Source organism: Setaria italica, chromosome IX (assembly GCF_000263155.2).
Source record: "Setaria italica strain Yugu1 chromosome IX, Setaria_italica_v2.0, whole genome shotgun sequence".
In the NCBI taxonomy this organism is placed as follows: domain Eukaryota; kingdom Viridiplantae; phylum Streptophyta; class Magnoliopsida; order Poales; family Poaceae; genus Setaria; species Setaria italica.
Genome location: NC_028458.1, coordinates 29,448,246 through 29,460,044, shown reverse-complemented (window position 1 = coordinate 29,460,044; position 11,799 = coordinate 29,448,246). Strand labels below are relative to the sequence as shown.

The following is an 11,799-nucleotide window of genomic DNA, read 5'->3' as shown; positions in this document are numbered from 1 at the left end:
GTCGCTTGTGTTCTTGTCTTTGCGCTAACCATGGCAGATGATGTCGACGCGGGGGCTAACCAGCTGCAGGGCATACGGGCGCAAGTTGAAGGGCTTGTCACCGACATTCAGACGATTCATGAACGGCTGGACTCGACGATCTCCTCGACGACCGAGCGGTGTGATCAGCTCGACCTTGCACAGACGGCCGCTAAGGCCACACTCGACTCAGTTGTGGCAAGACTCGATGCATTGCACACTACAGTCGCAGAGTTGCAGCAGGGTTATGGTGGTGACTCGGACCAGGACGATGGCGACCGCCGAGGCCGTGCCCGCCGCGTGCCACGCCGTTCCAGTGGTAATGATTCCTTTTCCAAGATTAAATTTAAAATCCCACCTTTTAATGGCAAATATGATCCTGCTGCATATCTTGATTGGGAATTAGAAGTTGAACAGAAATTTTCATGCCATGATATTCTTGCTAATTCTCAAGTTAAAGCTGCTATTAGTGAATTTACTGATTTTGCTTTAATTTGGTGGCGTGAATATAAACACAAACATCCCAATACCATTCCAACCACTTGGGAGCAATTAAAAACTGCTATGCACCACAGATTTGTGCCTTCTTATTATGCTCGCGATTTGCTTAATAAAATGCAACGTTTTCAGCAAGGTTCCAAATCTGTTGAGGAATATTTCCAGGAATTACAAATAGGCATGATTCGTTGTGGGTTATTGGAGGAAACCGATGCTGCTATGGCATGTTTTCGTGGTGGTTTGAACCGCGAAATTCAGGATATACTTGATTATAAGGACTACACAGATATGACAACATTATTTGAATATGCTTGCAAAGCTGAACGTGAAGTGCAGGGACGCCGCTCGAAGACATATTCTAACTCTTTTGCAGGAAGAAGCTCGACATCCAACTCCGCACCCGCTCTCCCTGTGCCACCCACGCCCACCACTACACCGCGCGAGCGAACGGCCAAACCTGCAAGCGCTGCCCCTTCCACTGGCGCCGCCCCTCCCACAGGCCGTACACGGGATATTCAGTGTCATCGTTGCAAAGGATTTGGCCATGTGATTCGGGACTGTCCGAACAAGCGCACTTTGCTTCTTCGTGATGATGGTGAGTACTCTTCCGCTAGTGATTCTGAAGATACTCGACATGCGATGCTTGCCACTGACCATGCAGCTATGGAGGTACATGTCAACCCGGGTGACGCCGATAGGTATGAAAGTCTTGTTGTGCAGCGTGTTCTTAGTACACAGGTCACACCGTCCGAGAAGAATCAGCGACACACTCTTTTCCATACCAAGGGCGTTGTGCAGGAGCGGTCGATTCGCATCATCATCGACAGCGGCAGCTGCAACAATTTGGCGAGTACCACGCTGGTTGAAAAGTTGTCTTTACCCACTCGTAAGCATCCACATCCATATCACATTCAATGGCTTAATGATGGTGGGAAAATTAGAATTACTCGATCAGTCCGTGTTCCTTTCTCCATGGGTGCTTATTCTGATTTTGTCGATTGTGATGTTATTCCCATGGAAGCATGCTCTCTGTTACTTGGGCGACCTTGGCAATATGATACTGATAGCTTGCATCATGGTCGTTCAAATCACTATTCTTTCATGTTTAAGGGTCAGAAAATAATTATACATCCAATGACACCTGAACAAATTCTTAAAGATGATCTTGCTAGAGCTGTGAAAACTGCTAAACAACTTGAACCATCGACATCTCTTAATTCTGAAATCAAGTTGAATGCTCCTGTTTTGCTTGCCACACGTGCTGATTTTGATGAGTTACGCGATGCTCCTTTGCCATGCTATGTCCTTATATGCTCTAGTGTGCTCGTTTCACTTGATGATGCACCATCTTTGGATATTCCCCCTGCGGTTGCTAACATTTTGCAGGAGTACGCTGATGTCTTTCCAAAAGATTTGCCACCGGGACTTCCACCACTTCGTGGCATTGAGCACCAGATCGACCTCATTCCCGGCGCACAGCTTCCGAACCGCGCACCGTACCGTACAAATCCGGATGAGACGAAGGAAATCCAGCGCCAGGTACAGGCGTTGCTTGACAAGGGTTATATTCGTGAGTCTCTTAGCCCTTGCTCCGTTCCTGTGTTACTTGTTCCAAAGAAAGATGGCTCATGGCGTATGTGTGTAGACTGTCGTGCTATTAATAACATTACCATTCGCTACCGATACCCTATACCACGCCTTGATGATATGCTAGATGAGCTTAGTGGTGCCATTATTTTCACTAAGATTGATTTGCGTAGTGGCTACCATCAGATTCGCATGAAATTAGGTGATGAATGGAAAACGGCTTTTAAAACGAAATTTGGGTTATATGAATGGTTGGTTATGCCGTTTGGTTTGACAAATGCTCCCAGCACATTTATGCGTTTGATGAATGAAGTTCTGAGGCCCTTCATCGGATTGTTTGTAGTTGTCTATTTTGATGATATCCTCATTTACAGCAAGTCTATGGAAGAGCATTTAGAACATTTGCGTGCTGTTTTTGATGCATTGCGTGCGGCCCATTTATTTGCTAACCTCGAAAAATGCATGTTTTGCACACAACGTGTCTCGTTTCTTGGCTATGTTGTTACTCCACAGGGCATTGAGGTGGATAGCAGCAAGATTGATGCCATTCGGGAGTGGCCTACACCGACGACGGTCACACAAATTCGAAGCTTTCTTGGCCTTGCAGGTTTCTACCGCCGGTTTGTTCGTGATTTTAGCTCCATTGCAGCGCCTCTACATGAGCTTACAAAGAAGGATGTTCCCTTTGCTTGGAGTGATTCACAAGAGGTTGCGTTCAGCACCTTGAAAGATAAGTTAACCAATGCTCCTCTCTTGCAGTTGCCTGATTTTACTAAAGTGTTTGAGCTTGAATGCGATGCTAGCGGTATTGGGCTAGGTGCTGTTTTATTACAAGAAGGAAAACCGGTTGCTTACTTTAGCGAAAAATTAAGTGGTGCTAGCTTGAATTATTCTACTTATGATAAGGAGCTTTATGCTTTAGTGCGCACTTTGCATACTTGGCAGCACTACCTTTGGCATCGTGAGTTTATAATTCATTCTGATCATGAGGCTTTAAAACATATTCGTACCCAAACAAACCTGAACCGTCGTCATGCTAAATGGGTAGAATTCATTGAGTCTTTCCCTTACATTATTAAACACAAGAGCGGGAAGGAAAATGTCATTGCTGATGCTTTGTCTCGTCGCTATACCATGCTGTCACAGTTAGATTTTAAAATCTTTGGCTTGCAAACTGTGAAGGATCAATATGTGGATGATGCTGATTTTAAAGATGCTTTCGCCCACTGTATTCATGGCAAACCATGGGGCAAATTTCACATACAGGACGGGTTCCTGTTTCGCGCTCACAAGCTGTGTGTTCCAGCTAGCTCGGTTCGTCGTTTGTTGTTACAGGAAGCGCATGGAGGCGGTCTCATGGGGCACTTTGGCGTCTACAAGATGCATGAAGTGCTGGCTGCCCACTTCTTTTGGCCCCGGATGCACGCTGATGTTGAGCGCCTTGTTGCCCGCTGCACTACTTGCCAGAAAGCTAAGTCACGATTAAACAACCATGGTTTGTACATGCCTTTGCCTGTTCCTACTTCCCCTTGGCTTGATATTTCTATGGACTTTGTTTTGGGATTGCCTAGAACTAAGAAGGGGAGGGACAGTATTTTTGTGGTTGTTGATCGTTTCTCCAAAATGGCTCATTTTATACCTTGTCATAAGACTGATGATGCTAGCAATGTTGCTGAATTGTTCTTTCGCGAGATTATTCGTTTGCATGATATTCCAAATACAATAGTCTCTGATCGTGATGCTAAGTTTCTCAGTCATTTTTGGAGATCACTATGGAATAAAATGGGAACTAAATTGCTGTTTAGCACCACTTGTCACCCTCAGACTGATGGACAAACTGAGGTGGTTAATCGAACCTTGTCCACTATGCTTAGGGCTGTTTTAGATAAACACTTGAAACGTTGGGAAGATTGCTTGCCTCATGTTGAGTTTGCTTATAATCATGCAACGCATTCTTCTACAAAGATGTGTCCTTTTCAAGTTGTTTATGGTTATATTCCTCGGGCGCCTATTGATTTGTTTGCACTTGATGCCGAGGACACCCCACACATAGATGCCGCTGCACATGTTGATCAAATGATTAGCTTGCATGAGCAAACTTAACAAAACATTGCTGCTGCTAATGCTAAATATCAGGTTGCGGGTAGTAAAGGGAGAAAACATGTTACTTTTGCACCGGGTGATCTGGTTTGGTTGCATTTGAGGAAGGATCGTTTTCCTACCTTACGTCGTTCTAAATTGATGCCACGTGCTGCTGGTCCTTTTAAAGTGCTAACCAAGATTAATGATAATGCTTATATCCTTGACCTGCCTGCGGAGTTTGGTGTTTCCACGAGTTTTAATGTTGCAGATTTGAAACCGTATGTGGGCGAAGATGAGGAGTTGCCGTCGAGGACGACTTCAGTTCAAGAAGGGGAGGATGATGAGGACACCACGAGTACATCTACACCAGCAGCACCTCAGGCGCCTCCAGTTGCTCCTCCACCTCAGGCGCCTACAGTTGCTCATCCAGTTGGGCCAATCACTCGAGCCCGTGCGAGAGAATTAAACTTCATCATGCTGTTAAGGAACGAAGGCCCATCGGAATAAGAAGATGGCCCAACAGGGCAGCCCAGGTGGGGCGCCTAGGGTTGGGCGCCGTGACCCCTTCGGACTCCAGGGGCTGCGCCCCCTTTATTTAGTCCGAGTCCTTTTTGTTTACGACTTGAGTTTTGTTTTACATCTAGCTTTAGCTACTCTTGAACACGCGCAAATACGCGCTGTCCTTGTGATTCAGAACTCCACCTTCGAGTGATATTTAGATTGCTCGCCTCTCTTTCTTGTTCGTTCTTCGATTGCGGACAGGAATCGATCTTCGTGATCAGGCTGATCTCGCACCGGTGAGGTTGGTAACCATCGGGAGTTGGTTCAGCGATTGCATTGGCGCTTCGGGTTCGCTCGTCGTAGTCGGATCGTGAGGGTCTACTTCCACCAAGTCGAATTTATCTCCACTCACCGAAAGATCGGGCACTCCGACTCTATCAGTGTAAGCCACGAAGTCGGTAAAACCGACACAAATTTGTAATCTCGTAAAATTTTATGGTTCAAGCAACTAAGGGTTGTGATATCAACCAAACTGTCGCTGTGTTTTTAAGTCAAGGAAACTTGAAAACAAGTTTTTCGTTGACTTATCTTGAAGATAATCAAGATTCACCTAACTTCGCTCATGCAAAAGATGATAAGGGCGAGGGTGATGTTTTTTTTCTGGAAAAAATAAAGTTTGCTACTCTTGTCTTTTGCAGTCTATTCATAAAAACAAGATCTTCAGCAGCAGTAACTAAGCCCAGTCTCTTTCACAGAAATGAATGAAAAAGGGGGGGTGACATTTTTTGGTGAACAAAATCGTTTTCATCCTCTTTCCACGAGGAAACAACCCAGAGTAAGACCTACGAGCGTAGAGTAGGGGGGTGACGTTTTTCAAAAAGAAAGAACAACACTCACTCCTTTATGCTACGGTTTTGTTGCCAAGCAAGTGAAGTTCTGCGAGGGTACAAACGCTAAAGGTAACCAGCCTCAAGCACTTAAGTTCCGGCCAAGCAACAAATATTTAATATTTGGCCCGCAAAAGCAGCCAACCATGTATCGAATTTATCAACAACGTCCCCAACCACACGCTAAAGGTAACCAGCCTCGAGCACGTAAGTTCCGGCCAAGCAACAAATATTTACAATTTGGCCTGCAAAAGCGGCCAACCATGTATCGAATTTATCAACAATGTCCCAAACCACAGACACAAATTCCTAGCTAGCCTCGATAGTCACTGCCCTCCTTGATTAGCATCATCGTTCCCGCTCCCACCTTCGCCTTTCGCTTCCTCCGCCTTGGTCTGCGGACATATAAAGAACAACGTCAGGTGATAAAAAAACAAGCCAAAGAAATACAAAATTATGTGAACTTCGACCTGCGCAAGCCGCTCCTGAGCAACCAGTGTATTCTCGCCCGAAGGTAGCCCAAAGCTGTTTGTTAAAATTCATCTTTGTAGCCCTCACATTTTTTGACTTCTCCCTTGCGCCATGTTCGGAGGCCAAGGGGAACTTGTGGGAGCGAGCTGCAAGCATTAAGAAATAAGAGCACCTATTCTCTTCAAGAAGCTAGAACACGCTATCAAGGCAGAACGAAGCAGCAAAGTCGCTAATGCCAGTTATAACCTCGGGCAAGCCTTTGAACTCCTCATCCATCCAATCAAACATTGCCTTCGCATCTTCACCACTTGGAATTGCAAGAGGCTTTGCACCAAACTCCGCAAGAGAAGCTTTGTATCCTTCATAAATCTCAGCAAATCTTCTCTTAATAGTTTGCTTCGCCTCCTCAATGAAGGTCTTCTACTCCTGAAGCTTTTTGCCAAAGATATGAAGGGCTTGTTCATCCTTTTCTACGGTGTTTCAGAGTTTCTCCAAAACACCATGATTTTCCTTGGTGCTGTTCTCTAGCTTCTCAACTTGCTGGACGAGCTCGCTGCAAGTGTTCATGAGCAACACATTGTTTCTTTTAAGATCGGAGTTCGACTCAGAAAGCTCATCCTTTAAACAATGTAAAATCTCATTTTCTTCTTCAAGCCTCGCTACTCTAGCGTCGAGTTGCATCATCTTTGTGCTCTCGGCAAGCCTGTTTTTCTCCTTCACTGCCAGCTTGTTCATAGCGACCTTGCCAAGAATAACAAACTGCAAAATCAAAACACCAAAAATGAAAGAACTAAAATAACAAAAAAAGATAAGAAACAAAATAGCGGGTGTCGAACAAAGTACCTTATACCCGAGGATGGCTGACATCCTAGCTAAGTCGCTGGGCTCAAAATGCATAATTGATTTTTCATACTCTGTCAATAGAAAGGCATGTTAGGAAATAGCAAAGCAAAGGTTAAGTACAAACAAAACTGAGCTAAGGACTGAGCACATACTCTCGGGATTAAAAGCTTTGTCCTCGTCATCAACCTCAGCAGGAGCCTTGGACTTCCCATAACCTCGAGCAAGAGCCTCCTTTCCATTAGCCTCGCTGCCATCCCCCTCCGACCTCTTAAAAACCTTCTTGGCCACTTTATCTATAGCACGCATCCAATCCTTAGCTCCCCACAACATGGTAAGTTGTAGGGATTATCGTCCTCACTTGACCCCAGCACATGTATGTAGCTCCTCTCTAAGATAGGTGCCAAAGGCCTTGTTATAGCTCTCCAAGGATGGAGGCAACCGAGAACCTGCAGCATAAGGTTTTACTCTAAACATTTGAGGAGGTTCCCTGTATATCTCCCTAGTTGCACCAATGGTTTTTTCCAACTCCATTAGAAATTTCAAAGAGGCACCATCGCAATAAAAAAATCTCAGCCTAGGCAAACGTACAGTGACATGTTTACCTAGCTTTGCCGGCTCCAAAGCAGACGCCTCAATCTCCTTAGCAGTGGTCTCTACGGTACTTCCCTTGGAGGGTTGGCCTTGGGGTGCAGAGGCGGTGCAGCAACCTTGGTTTGAGCTTCCTTTGGAGGGGTGCTAGCCTCAGGGATCGAGAAAGGGACCAAAGATATGTCCACATCTAGAAGAACATCATCATCATCATCAACGGTGTTGTCGACGCGAGACTTTTTCGCGGACGTCTTCAGTTTCATATCGGCAAGTGCGCCGGCAGCCTCGACCTCGGATTTGGTCGCAACCGGGACAACTTTGGAGGCGGGGGCGTGGAAGATTTTGCAGCCTCACTCGAAGAGCCTTGCCCAAGTTTTTCTTTCTTCTTTTGAGCCTCGAGGTTGGAGGTCTTTAGCTTCACTTTCGTAGCCTCGAGCACGACGCTTGCTTGGCTGTCATCCTTCTTTGAGGCCACTACCGCGGCCTTAGGAGCTCTGCTCTCGGTTTTCCTCTTTTCCCCCCGCCACCGACACCAATCTGCTCCGAGCATGTTGCGTTGGCCTCTCGCATTCACTTAGAAACCTTACGAGGTTTCGGGCGAGGCGCAACCTCGACTCCAAGTTCCTCAAAAATGTGGTTAACCCGGAGCTCAAGTCCAACGATCCTCCGAGCGAATGAAAGCTCAGTTTCAGTGCATGGACCAATAATATCTATGGCATGTCTCTCAACATCCTCTACAAAGAGATCGGGGTTGGCACCCTCAGGCAGCTCCACTCCGAAACAAGGGTAAGGGAGCGGGCTAGTGCTCCACGGGACCTCCTTTGGCACAATATCCAGTGGACTCCACCCATCGGAAAGGGGCCAGATGTTAGCTGCCAAGAACTCCTCAACAAAATCCTACCCGGAGATTGATTTCAAGGCTACGAAGAAAGCGTTCTCGCACTCCTTGACAACCTTGGACCTCGTAAATGCAGGAGTAGTAGAGATGTCCATAGGGCCCAAGGGAGCATAGAAAGCATAGAAAGATCGGCTAATACCAGACGCATCGGCCATGTCAACCTTAATATAGAACCAGTAGCTTAGCCAATCATCATCCCATCTATTCTTCTGTGCATAAGAAAGCTCAACCCTCATGATTTTTTGCTTCTCATTTTTTCTCCGAGTCACGAAGGTACAACACCCAAACTTCATCTCAAAGGTACCTTCTTCATTGTCAAATGTAACTCTCTTCCGCTGGATGTGGAGTTTGAACAACCTCGCAAACCCATCAACGTCGATGTGACCACCGAACGTACGCTGCACCCAGTAGAACTTGGAGAGAGCAACAAAAGCGTTTGGAGTGAGATGGTGAAGCCTTGCCCTGTATCGATCCAAAATCTTATGCAAATCCTTGTCACATGGAAATCTCAATCCGGCATTGAAAAAAATCCTTAAACACTATGGCCTCGCCTACCCTAGGAGCCGGTACAATTTTGTCACCAGGTGCCCTAGCAACACGCTCGGGGAGGTAACCCTTGTCGACGTAAAACTTTATCATGCTCTTGGAAACTAAGGACTTCCCGAACCGCATAGTGGGGACATATACTTCCTTGCCTGGCATAAGCTCTAACGGGTCAGCCGCCCGAAAGATCCTCCTCACTGTCAGCACCAGCCTCGGAGTCACCACTACCCGCGGTACCCTCGTCACCGTAGGTTAACTTTGCAGCATCCTCAACGGCCTTGCCCATATCCAGGTCTTCCTCAGCCGCGTTGCGAAGCCTAGATTGCTCAGCAAGCTCCTCTGCTATCATGGACCTTGCAGTTTGCATAATACGAGCCAGTTGTAAGGCAGCAAAGCATCATCTGAGAAATAAAAACAAGGCAAAAACTCACACCAAAAGAGAGATGCAAATAACATTGTTACCTTCAAGATCTTTGAGGCCAAGGACAACAACATACAATGCACGAATCACAAAGCATGAAAGCAGTGAGCAAAGCAGGAGTTCAAAGGTCTGAGCCGTGAGGGTAAAAATGAAAGCGACCCGCGCCACCCCTTTTATAGGCGCGTTAAAAGGCGTGAAACGGCACCTGAAACCTCAAGCCGAATACGAAAAGTCATCCAACAGGAAATCGACATGTAAGATCGAAAAGGTAACCGTTGGCTCATTTGTAACCGATGCTCGAGGGTGATGTTTTTTGGGAGAAGATCCTTAAGTCGTGGGTTCAGTCGTCGGTGTCGAGCCTTGCCCATGAGGGGTTGTTGGGGACCATCCAAAAAGATAGTCACCCTCGAGGTCGTTACGTTTAGCATCTTTAACGTAGCCCCATAAAATATGTAGCTTCAGGCGAGGGTCCCTAACCTCAGGGAACAAATCTAGCGTGAAAGAGTAGTTCTAGCCTTGTTGCGCTGCTAAGAGCTCTGCCTCAAAGCCAAAAGACAATCGCCGATCACCAGACAATAACTAAGCTTGCCCTCGAATGCTCGAAGCTAACCCCGAGCGTCGAGTTGTCTGCTATCTTGTGCAGGGTTGTTGAAATAAGGATCAGGGCGCATGGTTGGTGCCTCTGCAGTGCGAAGTTAGGATGGTCTCAAAGCTCGAGGTTAAAATGGCTTTAGGTCCAAGGTTAAAAGCATGAAGGCATTGGAAACATGAAGGCGTGATTCGTAGAATCGTCTGAGAACGCGATTCACGGGGCTGATTGGAGGCGTGAGACACGTGACTCGCTGGAGGAGACCAAGTCGTACAAGTAATCTCCAAAAGACCTTTGTGTATAGCATATTCTAGGAATGTAGTGGTTGAATAAGGGTAATTATGGAATGTAAAGTGTCCTCCGAGACACTATAAAAGGGGAGCCCTACCCCGATGTAAACGGATGCTCATTTTCCCACGAGTGCTTCCTAACATTGTCGTGTCTTAGTTTCCTTGAGACTTATTTCCCAACAGTCCCAATGATGTCATGATTGTCGAGCTTGAGCCCGACTGGATCACAGAAATCAGGAACTTCATTAAAGATGGAGCGCTTCCACAACCCGATTCCAACCCGGACTGAGAAATGCGAACACTCCATGAGCGGATCACTCGGCAAAGCAAGAACTACATCCTCATAGGAGACAACCTTTACCATCGGGGCGTGCGATCACTCATCCTCTAGAAGTGCATCTCCCAGCAAGAAGGACGGCAGCTGCTACAAGAGATCCACACGAGCATCTTTGGAAATCACACCGGCACTAGAACTATCATTGGCAAAGCCTTTTGATCTGGCTTTTATTGGCCCACGGCAGTAGCGGATGCAGAGAACCTGGTTCGCCGGTGCAAGGGTTGTCAATTCTTCACCAAACGAACCCACGCACCGGCACAGGAGTTGCAAACCATCCCAATGTCATGGCCCTTCGCGTGATGGGGACTCGACATGATTGGTCCCTTCAAAAAGGCATCTAAAGCATACGACCACATATTGGTCGCCATTGACAAGTTCACCAAGTGGATAGAGGTGAAGCTAATCAAGATGCTAATTGCTGCTAAAATTGCTAAGTTCATAGCAGAGATAACCCACAGGTTTGGGGTCCCCAACAGGATCATAACTAACTTGGGAACAAACTTCACCAGTTGGGAGTTCCAGGATTTCCGCGACGAATGGAACATCAAGGTCTGGCATGCTTCCATCGCCCACCCAAGGGCCAAGGGCCAAGTCGAGCGGGCCAACGGAGCATTGTTGCAAGGAATCAAGTCCAGGATCTTTGATCAGCTGAAGAAGTACGCGACCAAATAGTTGCGGGAGCTGCCTGCGGTAATCTAGGGCCTACGCATGCACCCAAGCAGAGCCACAGGCCAAACCCCATTCTTCCTGGTGTATGGGTCGGAAGCGGTACTGCCGACTGATCTCATGTTCAGTACGCTACGAGTGGAGATGTACAAAGAAGACGAAGCTGAGAAGGCGCGCATTGAGGATATTAACAACATCGAGGAGGGACAGGTGGCGGTGTGTATCCAGGCCGCAAGGTATGCTCAATGCCTGTGTTACTATCACGACAAGAACATCCAGATGAGAGGCTTTTGCGTCGGAGATCTGGTGCTCAGGCACATGGAGAGGAAGAAAGACATGCACAAGCTGGCGGCTCCATGGGAGGAGTCATTCATTGTCAAGGAAGTTACTCAGCCAGGCTCCTACCGGCTGATGAGGGAGGACAACATAGACATGCCAAACTTGTGGAACATCGAGCATCTACGACGCTTATTCCCATAATAAGCTATGTATCTTCTATTTTTGTTTTAATCAGATAATGAATAAAGTTCATATCGTTTGGCAGTCAATATATTTGACCTGAGTTTTCACCCCAAATTTC

The 11,799-nt window shown here is 46.7% G+C and overlaps 1 protein-coding gene across 1 annotated transcript; it reads left to right on the top strand.

Annotated features, from left to right (window-relative positions):
- The first annotated feature begins 10,865 nt into the window (after positions 1 to 10,865).
- Positions 10,866 to 11,225, top strand: LOC106804523. The gene has a single exon (XM_014805806.1). The coding sequence runs from the start codon at positions 10,866 to 10,868 to the stop codon at positions 11,223 to 11,225; it is 360 nt and encodes a 119-aa protein (XP_014661292.1).
- The last annotated feature ends 574 nt before the right edge of the window (positions 11,226 to 11,799 follow it).

Excerpts from the sequence above, each read along its gene's own strand:
- LOC106804523 (XM_014805806.1), top strand. The coding sequence starts at position 10,866 with ATGATTGGTCCCTTCAAAAAGGCATCTAAAGCATACGACCACATATTG.